Raw genomic sequence first — 17,105 nt, forward strand, 5'->3', positions numbered from 1 at the left:
TCTTGCTCCACTTGAGATTTTCTTAATAGAAAGTGGTTTGCCATTTCCTTCATTAGTCTTTTGCAAATGCAGAAACTAAGACAAATAAAATTAAGTGCCTTGTTTAGGATCACAACAGCTATTAAGCATCTAAGACCATATTTGACCTCATGAAGATGAATCTGTCTTGACTTCAAGCCCAGTGCTCTATTCAGTGTGCCACCTGGCTGCTCACAAAGTTATTTGGTGAATTTATATCTAAGCTTTAACAATTACCCAGATCAGTATTTCAAATCATTCAGTGAGTCAACAGGAAGTTATTTGTATCAGTAGATTTGCTAATTATATGGTTAGTGATGAGGAGGTCCGGCAGAGGAAAGGATTTCATGAACTCAGACTATCTCTCAGTCAAGGAAAGCTTTATAGCAAGCTGCTGAGGCGAAGGAGGATAAATTGGGATAATAGCCCAAGGTATTCAAGGCAGATTGGACACTGAAGCACAGTAAGTTAGGCTTGGAGAAGCACTAGCCATGAGGCTTGGGGCAGGCTCCTTAAATAAGGTGGGGGTAAACAAACATGTTTTTGACACATGGAAGGATGTAGCTGGGGGGCATTTAGACTTAGGACATTTGAGGAGGCTTCAGGCAGAACACAAGGATGTGGTTAGAGGGTACCTGGACTAAGGACCCCAGAGCAGGCATTAGGCAGGATAAAAACATGTTTGTTTCAAGATGCACAGGGCTTGTATACAAGTTGTTCAAAACATGTTTTGATAAAACACAAGTGTTTGATTTAAATTAACTCAGAGTAGAGAGGACTGGGGGGTCTGAAACTCAGAATAGAGATGGTAGGGACCTCATCAGTTGCTAGGTGACACAATAGAGGGCAGAGGTTGGAGTTGGGAAAACAAGTTCAAATTCTACCTCAGATATTCACCAGCTATTTGACCCTGAACACTTATCTCTGTCTCAGTTTTTTCAACAATGCAATGGACATAATATTATACAATGGACACCAACATAACACTTCAGTTATTCTGAGGATATGTTAAGGTTATATATTAGAAAAGTGTTCTATAAAGGATACGATTTTCTGTTACATATTTTATGCACTCCTTTTCATCCTATTTTTTATCTTTGAGCTTTTCCATTATATATTTTTACATACTCAGTGAAGTGAGAAGAAACAGAAAGAAGTTATAAACCAAATGTGTTAATTTTGATCATTTTTGGTAGCCCTTTTGTAAAAGATTTCTGGGAAATGAAATGACTGCAAAAATACTTTTCCTTACATTTTCCCTACAATCCATTTATTTATTCAATATCTTTTATGTTGTTGAGAATTCAATGTTGTCTTGAATGTGGAGAAAAAAATAATCAATTTATATAAAATACTTTTAGGTGGACTTACACTTTTTGTATTAAATCAATAAAATATATTTAGAAAAATTCTTTAATAGCAGTAATTGGTAGTATTCTTAAACAAAAATGACTGATTATTTGAATTGATTTTAAACTTTGGTCAACAGATTTTCCATATGACGTATGATCTAGCCAGTGCGGTGGTGAGGATATTTAATCTTATTGGAATGATGCTTCTCCTTTGCCATTGGGATGGCTGTCTTCAGTTTCTAGTACCATTACTACAGGATTTCCCATCTGACTGCTGGGTATCCCTAAATAGGATGGTTGTAAGTATTGTGCATTTTTATTTATATTTTCCAAATGTTTATTTGAAAGCTTTGGGGGAAAAAAAGGTGATATTTAACTGAGAATAATATATTTTCTCCCTCATTAATATGTTTAGAATACATCTTTATTTTATAGATATTGATCTTGAATCTGATTTTAAACTGCTTTTATTCTAAATTATTCTTCATATCAGTGTTCTTGGGAGACAACTATATGATTGTCTTTATTTTCAGATTTCAATATACCTGGACATTCTATTTCAAAATGAAATATGTTTTATAATTTAAAAACATTCTATAGTTTATTAGATAGCAAATCTCAATTATGAGATTTTTTAAACAAATATGAGATTTTTTAAATTAAACAGATTTTTATTTTATGAAAAGTTTAAGTTTTCAAAGAATATCACAATATTAATTACTTGAGTAATATATATACATATATATGAAATTCTGAAATTTCACTAACAGTACAAATGTTAATATATATTTTGGTTTCTGGGCACACATGAATCAGTAGATTTTGCTAAATAAAATCCTTTTTTACTTTGTATTAAAACTTGTTTTTTATGTATTTTTCATTTTTATAGAAAATTGAATAATGCAGATGAGACTTGCCTAAATGATTTTGACTTGAATGCAAAGTAAATATATATCTTCTTTTCAAAAACCTTCATTTATATTGATTTTCTTAAAATAGTATATCAGACAATTTTATTTCAAGTAAATTGGTTTGAGACTATTCATTTCACAAGATAAAGACAAATTGCTGGCATTTTATTTTTGTAAGCCTTTAAAAATATCTAAATATATATTTATTCCATTTTAAAATCATATAAAGTGTAAAAATGAAAGTTGACTATATTTTTGTCTGAACATGGAATTTTTCTAAATTTGAACATATATATATATATATATATATATGTGTGTATATATATATTTCATGATATATTAAAATATTTTAAATGTCAATAGCTTGAGAGTATTCTAACAATAATATATTTGGATGTATTATAGTATTCAATATTCATTGAAAATAAATATGATTCATATGCTATTATATTTTGTATCTACCTGAATGTTAGGCTTGTTTTCCTTTAATGACCCTCTCTATTTTGATGCAATATTGTATTATAATTGTTATTTATTATTAATAATATCTAATATTTATAATAGTACTTTAGGGTTTGAAAATCATATTGTATATCATTTTTATTTAATTGATGTAATACTTCAGGGAGCAAGATGCTATCCTATCTCCAGTTTATCAGTAAGAAAAATGAGGTGACATGAGGTTCAGCGGTTTGCCCAGGCTAACAAGATGTGTGTGGAGAGATCTGAATTCAGGTCTTTTCCCTCAAAATACTGTTTTCTACTCAGTCATGTGCCTGCCTTCTTCATTTAATAATACACCTTCATTTTAATGAAATCTTACATAATGTGAAATATGGTATAGTTAGTATAATCTACCTTTGAGTGATAAAAACCTGAGTTTAAGGTGCACTGACACATCCTGGTTCTGTGAGCTTAGGCAAATTACTTAAACTCTCAGTGCTCTTAAGTAAATCTTTAAAAAAAGAAGTTACAGAGAATTTGTATACTTGCATTGGCAAAGGGTGTTTCTTCAATCAGAAGTTCCACATATTAATGAGATCACTAGTCCAGTCAACTATATCAGAAATAATGTCATCCTTAAAGTCATTGCAAACTTGACATTTATTTAGTCAAATATGATATTGAATCTACTCCAGAGTTTCATTTGAAATGAAATTTAATCTTAATTTATGAAGATTTAATTGTAAAATATGGGAAAAGATTATACTTTTAAAGCTGAAATCTTCTTTCTACCTATTTAATATTTAAAAGTTCCTGTTTTTGGAACAGAAAAAATAGAATTTAAATGACCTTGTTGATACTTTGTATATTGGGTATATAGTAATACACCCTTGAAAAATGGAGAATTAGAATAAATTTTTCAAATACATTCACTTTATAAATTCCTCTGGAATATATGTAGCTTAAGATCACTCAGTGCTTCATTTTAATCTTTGACAAATATTTAGCTCAATATCTTGAATATTGTAATTGTTCTGTAAATGTTTGGTAATTTAATTCAATCCAGGGAAGAATAAAATATTTTTGTCATCTTTTCAAAGAAAGAATACCATCTATATATACGCAACTCTGTGGCTTTATATGTATGCTAATTTGTTGGAGGAAAGAAGTGGGTGAATTTGGTCAAATATTAGTAAACAATTTCAACATATTTTCCATTAAATTTGTCATAATAAAATGTAACAAATGCAACAATGTACAAATTAGACCAAAAATATCTTAGCAGCAAATTATAGATGCACAAATTATTTAATACCAACTGAAATTGATAAAGAAGGAATCAATAGGAATAATAATTGATTATAAAGTGTCCTCCTGAGAATTACCATAGAGAATCAGCAACTAGAGTTTTCTGTCAAATAATTTGTAATTTAAGTGTTCTGTTTCCCCATTTCTTGTGGTTGAAAGTAGAGTTTATGTACCCTTCTTTGCTAAAGTGTTTAAAGACATGGATTTTTTTTCTGAAATAATATAAATTCAGCCCTGTCTGTATGCAGTATAACTAGAATGATTGTTTTAGGTCTCTCTTAGTGTTCTAATTCAATTGGTAGAATAATCAAAGAACAAGTAATCTTAGTGTTAGAATTTTAGGTTAATAATTTAACCCAATATCCTCTATAAATTTAATACTTACAAGGTGGTTAGCCCAACTTTGAGAAGTTTGGAACAATTGAAAGTAACTGAACTCCACATGGAGGAGTAAAACTAATGCTGACTTTGTTATTGAGCTATCTAAGCAACCAACATAACTAATCAACATAATAGCGAAGTTGCTAGTTAGTTGATGGGAAAAAAGTACTCCTTAAAACAACTATAATAACAACTAGAATTAAAAGTGTAAAAAGCTAGGTTTTTTTTTCACTCTCATTCAATTGTATTTAAAAAGAAAAACTGGTTACTGTCAGTATTCCATTAGTTATTGCCATGGTCTAAATAGTAGTTGCCAACTACTTGCCAATTTGAATTGAAAGTAAATATATAGCTATGGGTATTCTTTTGTTTTTAGAAGAGTGACTAACTTCCACAGAAACACAAACTTTTTAATGTTGCTGGAGTAGTAGATAAGTAGCTCTTATGTAAACAGGATAATAATTCTGTAACAGTTGATACTAATTACATGATCAAAAAAGATTTATACCAACATAAAAAAGTGTATCAGCAGCCGTTGGATTTTAATTAAAGAAAAATGAGAGAAATGGCTACATGTTACTAAACTCCAGAAGGAAGAAAAAACAAAACATCTGCATATAGCTATTGGGAAGAAAGAATTTCAAAGAATATACATAAACAGAACCATGAAAGTGTGTGTGAATGTGTGGGTATGTTAAACAGCCAGATTTTATACAATCCATCTGTGTTGTCTTATGTTTGGACCTTCTTCATTCTTTCTGATAAAGGATATAACTAATATTAGAGCTAACATACTTTGACTGTCAGCATTATCCACATTGATCTTTCATTTTAGAAAAAATAGTCACTAGAGAATGAGTTATTATCCATATCAGCACTGTCTCCTGAGAGCTGCAATATTTAGTTTGACTTCTATTGTACACCTCCCTCCTGCCCTTATACATGCACAGACACACCCCCACACACCCACACACCCATACATACACAAACACACACACACACACACACACACACACACACACACACACACACAGACCGCACCCAAGCTTTTGTTAAACTGAAGTTCAAAGAAAATGAGGAGAGAGTAAGGAACTAAGGAGATGAAAATCCAGCTTTTTCAAGAAATTTAATTAGAATTAAAAGTAAGAATAATCATAAAATGCAGTTTGAGGTTTGTCAATGGTTATAGTTTCCATATTATCAAAATATAATCATAGTTTGAAATGGGAAAACTTAAAAGTCATAATTTTCAGTTATGTGACATTTTCATAGCTTATTTTTAGGATTAGAAATTGCTGTGCATACTTTATCTTTTCAGTCTTTACAGTAACTCTGGGAGGTAATTGTTATAGCAATTATGCCTCTTTACAGTTGAGGATACTGAGTCTGAATGAGATTAAGTATCTTCACTGGTGCCATCCATATAGCTGCAATATGTCAAGCAGTGGGAGGTAATTGAAGGCATCATAATTCATGTTTTTTAAACATGTTTTTTTTAAACATAGTTATTGGATAAGTCTTAAAAATCTTCAACTTATACAGAAAATAAAAAACTAAATACATATGAGTGTAATAGAAATATATATGTACTATTATCAGTAAAATTAATAATAACAAGCTTGCTGAAATGGAAATAACACTGTATTTAAAGACAGGAGGCTTGTCTAGTCCTGAAACTTACTATTTCTATGAATTTAGACAAATAACTTAAATTCTTAGACTCTCAGCTTGCTTATCTGTAAAATGAGTTAGGCTCCATGTTCTCTAATTCCAATTCTAAATTTATAACCTGAATTGAACATGAAGTATATTGAAAAAAAACAATAAGAAAAAAAGAGAAAATGATGAATTCTAACTTTTCATCTCAAAGAATTTTGCTTTCCCTTACTCATAAATCAGTGTTTTTCAGTTCTTTTATTTTAGACTTGACCTGATTCATGCCATATTTTTAGTCAATAATCAGTGATTAATTCTACCTGAGTTTGAAGTTATTATGGATGTTCAATACAAATTTACACTATTTTTAGGCTCCCCAGGTTTCCTTTTCCCAGCAATCTTGATAGAAGTCAAATCCTTTGCTCAAATTCCTTTTTACCAGCCACCACACAATTTTCGTTTTCAGTCAAAATGGTGGATACACCATTAATTTTTGATCCCAGCTTTAATCAAATTTTCAGTAGTTTACTTTATTTGAAATACTAAAGAAAAGGTTAACTAGGGGTGACACTGTCTGTCTGTGTATACTTTTCATGAACTCATAATCTCCCCAATAGAATTGTAACATGTTCTCTTACTGTTCAAAGACCTCTCTTGTGTTCCCATTCAGCATAGGTTGTAGGGTCATATCTTCTATCCCTCATGACTAAAAAATTTGCTTTAGTTATTGGTTTTCACTAAATATTGAAAATAGTATGGCACTTTTGAAGCTAGCTACTGGCTATCTTTTTTAGTCAATTTAGATCATTCTGGCAAAACTTCCTTTTTGTTTAACTTTGTAAGAAAGGCAGTAGGTAGTATATACTAGAAAGAACAAGAGGTGTGAAGTTAGAGGATATGGCTTAATTACTGGTTCTGATGCCTAACAATCTGGTACATTTTGCCCAAGTCACATAATCTCTTATGTAGAATTAGGAGATTGGATCTACCTTTTTACTTTTAGCTTTCAATTCATGAGCCCCTGAACCTTTGGGGGAAGGGCAATCAGGATGATAAAAGGATTAAACATCAGACCAATATTTACTTATTAGAAAGAACTGAAGATATTAATTTGGAAGGGAGAAAATTTAGAGCTACTTTAAGTATCTTCAAGGGCTGCCTTATGGAAGAGGGATTAGGTTTGTTCTCCTGTAGCAAATGTTAAAACAGAACCAGAAACAGAGAATGGAAACTTGCAAAGAGATACATTTAGGCTTAATATAAAGAACAACTTCCATGGTAATCAGGCTGTATTACAGTTTCTAGAGCTTTTCATACTGGACTTTACAACATAAAGTTGTTTGGTTGTAGAAGGATTTCTTCACATTACAACCCAGAGTTGTTTGGCTGTAGAAGGATTTCTTGTTTAAATAGGATTATGTAGTTTTATAGATTTCTTCTAGTTCGTACATTCTGTACTTTCTAATTGGCTTCCTTACTTCTACTTTCTCCCTTCTACAATCTATCATTCATATTTTCCAATAATAATTTTCCTAAGGCATAGTTGTAATCATGTCACAAGTCAGCCTCCAAAACAACAACTAATTTAGGAATTCCATATTCCTTGTAGGGAACACACACACACACACACACACACACACACACACACACACACACACACACACACACACACAGATTCCGTTTGGCATTTAAGATCTTCTACAAATGAGTTGGTAACAGTATCTTTGCCAAGAAAACTACAAATGGGGTCAGGAAGAGTTGGACATGCCCGAAAAAAGCCTCTGAGCAATATGAACACAATCTGGCTTTAAACCCTCTGTTTACAAACTTATTTCATTTTGTTGGTCCTCATTCAATGTATGTCATAGTTAATGAATTAACTTTGTTCATAAACTTAACATTTTATATCTTTCCCATTTGCATGCCCATAAAGCTACCACATGCTGGAAGTAAAATGCTTTCATAGTTCTTCCTTTCAAAACTACTATCTGGCTTCTCAACTCAGCTTGGTACCACTTCCTTCCAGGGTTGTTGCTAGTTACTACCATCTTCAGTTGTTAAGGATCTTTTATACATATTTATTTTTGTAAATCTTGTACATTCTTAGTGCAAACTCCTATTTAATATAACAGGTAGAGATTCATTTTTGTCTTTGTATACCCAATGTTTTAGCAGTGACTTTCATTAAGTAGATTCTTAATAAATTACTATTGTTGAATTGAGTTGAATTATACCCCTCTACAATCTTTTATCCTATATTTAAATGAATTAATTATATATATTTTGTCCATGCATCTGTAGGGATATAATAAGCAACACTTAAATGGAAATCAAAGATTTGCAAAAGAAGGTTGCATAAATTTATAGCATTTGATCATTGCAACAACCTTTATGTTATATAAATTCCCATTTTACAGGTGAAGAAACTAAGGTTGAAGGAGGTAAGATGTCTTGGCCAAGGTCACACAACCAGTAAGGGCCTGAGTCAAAAATCAAAATCATGTATTTCTGAATCTGAATTCAGCCCTCTACTCATTTCTTGACATAGCTGTTTGGACCACTTAGACATTGTCTCCCTTCATGGAAGTAAAGCTCCTTCAACATTGTTTAATTTTTGTCTCTATTTTAAGTGCATAAACAAAAATGTCTCTAACATAATATATGCTAAAAAGGCCTCTTGATTGCTGATTGGGTTTAATAAGGTTTAATACCTTACTTGGTGATCTCAAAAGATCCCATGGGTTTAATTATCATCTCTGAGATCCCCAATCTGTCTATTCAATCCTAGTATTTCCACTATAGTCCTGAAACCATCTGCCTTGGTGATCTTTTGAAACAGATGGCTGATTTAGATGACTAAAACAGAAACTGTTCTCTTCCCCCAAACTCTTTCCTCTTTCAAATTCCTCTGATACCATCAAAGATACCAAAAACCCTCCCCTCTACCAGACATCTTGGTGTCATTTCCTAATGTTTCACTCTTTCACATCTAACTTTTCTATAAATCCCCTTCCTTTCACTCACAGTCACCAAATACATTTAAACCTTCTCACCTGAACTCTGTTGGCTTCTACATTGGTCTTCTTGTTTCAGGTCCATCTCCATTCCAAGGCAACCTTTATTCAATTAACAAAAAGGTTCCTAAAATCCAAGTCTGACCATGTCCCAATGCCTCATTATTACTTCAAAGGTCAAATAGAAACTTATGACATTTCAAGCTCTTCATAGTTTGGTCCCATTCTACTTTTCTATTCTTCTTATACTTATATACCCATTTTTACATGGTATGTTTTATCACATTGGTATTCAATAAATATATTTTAAAATTTTATTTATTTAATATTTCTTCCAATAGAATGTAAAAATAATTTTTATCATTCATTTGATTTTTAACCCCTCTAAGTATACTCTCTCCCACCATCTCTACAGTACTCCAACTATAGCATTATTACCCTTGTTAACTAAAGTATGGAATAAGGCAAGGTCACTTCATAATCTATTTATGTTCAGCCCTCCTAAGGACACTTTTAACCCTCTGTCCCCATTGTATTACAATCTTGCTTAATTAAAATATCTAGTAAAGTAAGATCATCTCAGGATTTTATTATGTATAGATCCTCTAAGTACTCTTCCCTCCCTCTGTCTCAATGGGAAATACCATGCTCATAACATCGATTCATATCTCATTAATACCCATATCCTCTAAATACAATCCTTTCCACTATATATAACTCTCATTAACTTCAATCCTGGCCAAAGGCTCAACATTATTATGATCATAACATTCCCATACCCTCATTCTAAGTATTTTGCTTTTAACTACCCTAATTCTCAAGAGTTATTAGTTTTATTTTCACTTGTAGAAATGCATACCGTTTAATTTCCATGATGAGCCTTTTCCCTTTTCCTTTTATGATGCATATGAAGACTGAATGTTCCATTCAGTTCTGGTCTTTTTATCAGAAAATTTTAGAATAGTCTGTTTCATTGAAAGTTCATCTATGGGTTTGGAGCCAAGATGGCAGAGTGAAGAAAGAATTTCCCAGAGGCTCACTTCCAAGAACCTCCAAAGGCCTTAAAATCATGACTTTAATTAAATTTTGGAGAAACAGAACCCACAGAAAGACCCAATGAGGCAATTCTTCAGCCCAGGGTTACTTGGAAGATCTGTGGGAAGGCCCTGCTCCACCCCCTGTGGAGGGGGTGGCAGTACAGCAGCAAGGAGCAAAGGAGTTCCAGACTTTCTGGTACAGCCTGCAAGGGCACCTGGGTCCCTGGGGGAGCCTGGGCACATGACAATGGAAATGGTATCCAGACCACCAACCCAGGGATCACCAAGGAAAACCTGGAAGATCAGTGAGAAAACTCTGCCAGAGTGAGCTCTGGAGCCCAGGCCAGGGTGGTCCTCAGTGCAACCCCTATTCAGGGAAATGGAAGCAGAACTCTGGAGCCATCCAACAGAGAACACCCAGCAGCTGCTTCCAGAGTTCTCAACCCATGGAAAGTAAGGGGGTGGGGGAGATTGTCTAGGTCTCTAAGCTATCCCTGGGACAGGACTTTTGCGCCTTGTCCTCATCCAGACCCTGGTTGCAATCTGCTCCCCACCTCAATGCCATAGAGCAGGAGCCCTCCTCACCCAGGGCAGAGGGGACTACTTGTGGTCATCCACAGACCAGAGGACAGGCCAGGAAAGCAGTCAGAAAACACTGAAAGAACTGAGGTCCTTGTGGGTGCATCTCTGTTGCATTCAAAAGCTTGGGAAGTAGTTCAAAACCAGGACACAGTCTAGAGAAATGAGTAAACAGAAAAAAATAATCTGACCATACATAATTAATTGCCTTGGTACCATGGAAGATCAAAACATACTCTCAGAAGATGACAAAGTCCAAACTTTCCAAAACCTCCAAGAAAAATAGGAGTTGTGCCCAGGCCATGGAAGATCTCAAAAAATGATTTTTGGAAATGAAGTAAATGGAGATAAATGAAAAATTGGGAAGAGAAATGAGAGCAATGCAGTAAAATCATGATAACCAAGTCAGCAACTTGGTCAAGGAGATATAAAAAACACTGAAGAAAATAACATGTTAAAAACCAGTTTAGGTCAAATGGGAAAAAAAACACTCCAAAAAGTTAATGAGGAGAAGAATGCCTTAAAAAGCTGAATTGACCAGATGGAAAAGGAGAGAAGAAAACTCTCTGAAGAAAACAACTCATTCAAATGTCTAAGGGTAGCTGATGACTTTGTCAAGAAACAATAAAAGAAAACCAAAAACAAATGAAAAACTAGAAGGAAACATGAAATATTTCACTGGAAAAACAATTGACCTAGAAAACAGATTCAAGAAAGACAATTTAAAGCTTATTGGGCTACATAAAAGTCATGACCAGGAAAAAAAAAAAGCCTAGGCTTCATTTTTAAAGAATTACTACAAAAAATTACCCTGATATCCTAGAAGCAGAGAGTAAAATAGAAATTGAGGGATCTCCTAAAAGAGATCCCATAAAAATAACTTCCAGCAATACTAGAGTAAAATTCCAGAACTTCCAAGTCAAAGAGAAAATATTACAAACACCCAGAAAGAAACAGTTCAAATATCATGGATCTCCAGTCAGGATTACACAGGATTTAGCAGTGACTAGACTAAGGTCTCATAGGGCTTGGAATATGATATTCCAGAAGGCAAAATAGCTTGTTATAAAATCAATAATCACCTACCCAGCAAAACTGAACATCCTCTTCCAGGGGAAAAGATGGATATTCAATGAAACAGGGGAATTTCAAACATTCTAGTTGAAATGACCAGAACTGAAAGGAAAGTTGGATCTGAAAGTAAAGAACTCATACGAAGCATAGAGAGGTTAGAAGGAAGGGGCAAATTATGAGGGATTTAATGTGTTGAACTGCTTGTATTCTTGCATGGGAAGAAGATACTGGTAATTCATATAACCATCTCAATAGAGCAGTTAGAAGGAGCATATATAGACAAGGCAAAGGAGATAACTGAATATGAGGTTATAATATAAAGATGGAGTCAGTAGATGAAAAAGGAATGTACTGGGAGAAAGGGAAAAGAGAGGTAGAATGGGGTCAGTTATTTCATGTAAAAGAGTTAAGAAAAAGCTTTTGCAACAGAGTGGAAGGAGGAAAGATGAGGAGGAATGAGTGAGCCTTCATTCTCATCAGAATTGGCTCAGAAAGGAAACAACAGATACACTTAATAGGGTATAGAAATCTATTTTACTCTAGAGAGAGAAAAAAGGAGAGGAAAGGGATGGAAGAAAGGGGACGGGGGAAGGGGGGCTATAGGTGATAGAGGAGAGGGAAGATCCTGGGAGAGGGTAGTCAGATACAACACATTTTTTTTTGTTTTTTGCAAGGTGATGGGACTGGGTAGCTTGCCTAGGACCTCACAGCTGAGTGGTTATTGAGTGTCTGTGGCGGGACTTGGGCTTGGATCCTCCTGGGTCCGGATCCAGTATTCTATCCTCCATGCCACTTGACTTCCCCATAACACAATTTTGGGGGAGGGATAAAGTGAAAGGAGGGAGAAAATAGAATAAATAGGAGTGGGGGGAGGAATAGATGGCGGGAAATAAAATTAGCAATAGTAAATGTGGGAAAAATATGGAAGCAAATTCTCTGTTATGATAAAGACTTATGACTTATGATAAAGAATGCAATCCATCCCAGAGACAGTTGATTAGAACACAGACTAAAGTACAATTGTTTTTCGTTTTTCTCACTTTCTTTTTCATGAGGTTTTTCTATTTTTATGGGGGAGGGGGTTAAGTTTCCTCTTACAACAAGATTATTTTAGTAATATGTATCCAAATAAATAAAAAAATAATAAATAAAAAAGTCCAAGTCAAAAAAAAAAAAGAAAAAAGAAAGAAAGTTCACCTTGAATTCTTGGCAGAGTCAGGGTGAAGGCTTTGTAGTATGAAGCTGGCATACACCTGGAGCTTTTCCTTACACAATGTTAAATGAAACTGATACACAGACGTTAAAGCTTCAGGTTCCACCAAATAAAGAGATAGAAGCAAATTTTCAACTATTGACATCGTGGAGGATCTTTCAGTGAAGGTCTGTCTCTTTGGGGGGGAAAGGGAGAGAAGAGAAGACACAGTGCAACCCAGGTCATGGTATGTAAGCAACAATTATGATATTAATTTTAAAGTTATATTTTCCTATAGGTATAGGGTATCTATAGGTGCTATAGGGTATCATAACTGTTAAATTTAAATGTTTGAAACAAAGGATATTATATTCCTGTCAGATTATTGAATGGATACTAAAAATTTAAAGGTGGCCTACATTCAGTTCATTACAGCAATGCCTTAGTAAAAATCATGATATAATCCTGACAACAGAAAACATGTTGGCTGACAAGTTACAATGCAGCTTTCTTAGGAGGGGGAGGAAGTAGAATCATAAACTTTCAAGTGTAATTACTGCAACAAAGTAGGTCACCAGTATGCTGAGTATTAGGATTCTGTTTTCTGCTCTATCAGCCAGCTTTATTGTCCATTTGGAAAGTCTGCCTGGTGATTCTTTCTGATTGGGCAGATGCAAATGACATCAGAGTAGAAGTGCAATAACCAACATCATTTTGTTTCTATTCTTTTTCTGAAAGCCAATTTGAATGATGGTACTATATGTTTTATTAATTTGAGGTATAAAATCAGGCAGATTTCTATGCCTAAAATAGGGGGGTTCATTGGCTTTCATCAAAAATAATACCTGGATTGGGAACAAATATATTCCCACATACAGTAATATTTAGAATAACAAATAAGTATCATCATCAAAAAAGTATATTCCTTTTGTAGGCTTGCTCACAACTCAGCTGCATGTGAGACTAGCTGTATATGTTAGAGACAAGCAATAAATTAGATTTTTTTGAAAAATATATCAAATCAAAATTTGGAAAGTAAATTCTAGGCATGTTCAGAGTAAAGAGGTACTATATACTTCTTTCCTCTTCTCCATTACTTTTCACCTTTTCTCCCTAACTCACCTACCCACCCCTGCCAGTATCATTGACCTAATCATTCTAAATAAGGAAGGAATAAAAGAATTGGATAAGTCTAAAGAGCTAAGGGAAAAAATGAAGTAGAGGAAAACATTTTTCACTATTTAAAACACACCCCTATTTACATTTATTGTATTTTATCTTTTAAAATTAAAATTATAATATGAATAAGGGACTTGCATAAGGAGCAAGTTATAGTATCCTTCTTTTTACTTGTGTCTATATTATTCCACATCATTGTCCAGCAATACAGAGACTATAACAATAACCTTTGCTATGAAAGATTTATTGACCAGATTTCAGAAACAGTAGCTTTTTTTAACTTACTTTTCCAAATTAAAGGGATGGGTGCAATCGGATCCATTTTTATCTGTATAATTGGATTGTGTTTTCTATACTTTTCTCTATTCTCTTTATTTAATTGTAAATTAACACCATTGATTAAAAAATATTTCCTACATTACAAAAATGCCATCAAGAGCCACATGTCTAATATTTTATGAGAAATTGCTGTACTTTTCACAGAGTGGCTTTTCCATCATTCAAAAAAGCATTTAGTAAATCCTTGCTATGGGTAAGGTATAATATTAGTTCCTAGAGATATAAATATGCAGAATGAAATAAGCAACTTGCACATTAATGGGGAAATAGGAAAGAAACAAAAGTACAATGAAAATATACAGTAATTAAATAGAGTGTGAAGTGAGGTCACTCACATAAGGGAATATATAGAAAGGCTTTATGTTGAAGGTGAGTTGAGAACAAAAAGAGGAATTGGAGATAAAGGTGAGGAAAACCTGAGGTATGAGAGAGGTAGACAAAGAGCAAAGGCATGGTGATGGGAGAATGCAGTATTAAATGTAAGGATTAGGAAAAAATGAGCCAAAAACAATTTGTCTGGGTTTTAGAGTGTCCAAGATAGAATAATATATATGAAACTGAAAAGACATTTTGGACCCATGTTGTAGAGGCCTTTAAAAGTCAAATCGATGACTTTTTATTTTAAAATAGGGATATTAGGGGAGTAACAATAGATGATTGAGTTGGGGAAAGAGATAATTAGAACTTTGCTCTAGGAAAATAAAATTAACAAATTTGTGAAAGCTAAATTGAGGAAAGATTTTAGGCTGGAAGATAAGAAGGAAGCTAGTGCAATAATCTAATTGAGAGATGAGAAAGACCTGAAAAAAAAAAGAGTGGACAATGTTTGAGTAAAGAGGAGAAGTTAGATGAAGACACCTTGTAGAAATATATATATATGTATGTATATATATATATATACATACATATATATATATTTCTACATAATTTGTCATCTGATTGATTCTTCAACATTCCCTAACAATAATCAAGGTTTACCCTGAGGTTATAAACTTGAAAAACTAGAGGAACAGGGAAAAAAAGAGTGAGTTTTGGGGAAAATATGTCTTCCTTTTTGGATATGTTAAGTTTGAGGCATCAGATATGAAATATTCTATGGACAGTTATATGGGACTGAACTCAGAGGAGAGTTGGTATGAATATATTCATTTATGAGCCATACATTATTGTACAATCATTAGTTGTGTATGAATCTTCATGACCATGTGGACCATAGTATGCTATGCCTCTCTGTTCTCTACTATCTCCCAAAGTCTAAGATCATATGTTCCATACTATCTGTTCATCTCATTCTCTACATCTCCTCTTTTTGCCTTCCATCTATCTCAGTATCAAAATATTTTCCAATGAATCCTTTCTTCTCATTACATGGTCAGTGTATATAAGCTTCAATTTCACTATTTGACATTCCAATGAGTAGTCAGAATTAATAACTTCAAGTATTGATAGATTGATTTGCTCTTTGTGCTATCCAAGGAACTCTCAAAAGTCTTCTCTGGATCACAATTTGAAAACATTAATTCTGCAATGTTCATCTTTCATATAGTCCAAATCTCATAGTCACCCATTATTATTGGAAAAACTAGCTTTGATAATTTAGACCTTTGTCAGCAAGTTAACATCTCTCCTTTTTGGTATGTTAGCCTGACTTTTCATACCTTTCCTTCCAATGAGCACATGTCTTAATTTCGTGCCTGCAGTGACCATCTGCAAGGATCTTTAAGCCAAAGAATATAAAATTTGACACTGCTTCCATTTCTTTTCCATTATTTGTCAGGAAGTAAAGGCACCAGATGCATAATCTTAGTTTTTTTTTTTTAATGTTAAGCTTCAGGCCAATTTTTTTTTCCTCATCAACAAGCTTCTGGTATCATCTGTATAATATGATTATTGTTGTTTCTTTTTTTCAGATTAAAAAGCATTTTTTAGTATTTATCCTGGTGAAAGACCTTTACTTAGCGTTCACATTGTAGAAAGTGCCATTGCAGGTGTACAGAAAAAAAGAACTCATCTGGGTTATAAAATCATGATTTTTAAAGCTCCAAAATGCCACATCTTAAAATAATTATTGTCTATACTGCAAAGTACCCAGGAATTTTTAAAATTTAAAATTTAAAAAATTACTGTAAACATTCAATTATATAGATGTTTGAAGAGAAGCAGAATAGGGAGAAATAGGTTTGAAATATAAAACACTATTTTATAGACAGAGCAAATTTATAATAAAGATTTCCCTAGAAATCCCTTATAAAGAATCAGAATGGTAGCTCAGTAGTCTTTTTCTGGGGTCTGTGGCTATGTAGACAAGGAACTAACATTAGAAAGCTTCTTGGGTATGGTGATTATTACAATTTCTCCTAATAATCTTAATTCTAGTTTTTGATTCATCCAGCCTGCCATTCTCAATCTTGAACCAATCATTTATTTAATATTTGATTCTAATCATTTGGAACTCCCTTGCTTTCTCCATAATTTAGCAAATATCAGTAAATCTCTAGTTCTTCTGCTTCTTCAAAAATTAACCTTCATGAATCACAGAAGCCTTGCTTGCAAAATCTTGAACATAACCTTCCTGTTATATGAAATGTGTGTAATTCTTTAGCAACATAAACATTTTTGGC

At 33.3% G+C, this 17,105-nt stretch overlaps 1 protein-coding gene across 1 annotated transcript in view; it reads left to right on the forward strand.

Annotated features, from left to right (window-relative positions):
* HCN1 (hyperpolarization activated cyclic nucleotide gated potassium channel 1) overlaps positions 1 to 17,105 on the forward strand; it is a 655,526-nt gene that overhangs the window by 414,422 nt on the left and 223,999 nt on the right. The window contains exon 3 of the mRNA XM_074203552.1: positions 1,508 to 1,669. Coding sequence (XP_074059653.1) covers positions 1,508 to 1,669 — 162 coding nt within the window. The remainder of the gene's footprint in view (positions 1 to 1,507; positions 1,670 to 17,105) is intronic.

The sequence above is a fragment of the Macrotis lagotis genome, chromosome X (assembly GCF_037893015.1).
Source record: "Macrotis lagotis isolate mMagLag1 chromosome X, bilby.v1.9.chrom.fasta, whole genome shotgun sequence".
Lineage (NCBI taxonomy): Eukaryota > Metazoa > Chordata > Mammalia > Peramelemorphia > Peramelidae > Macrotis > Macrotis lagotis.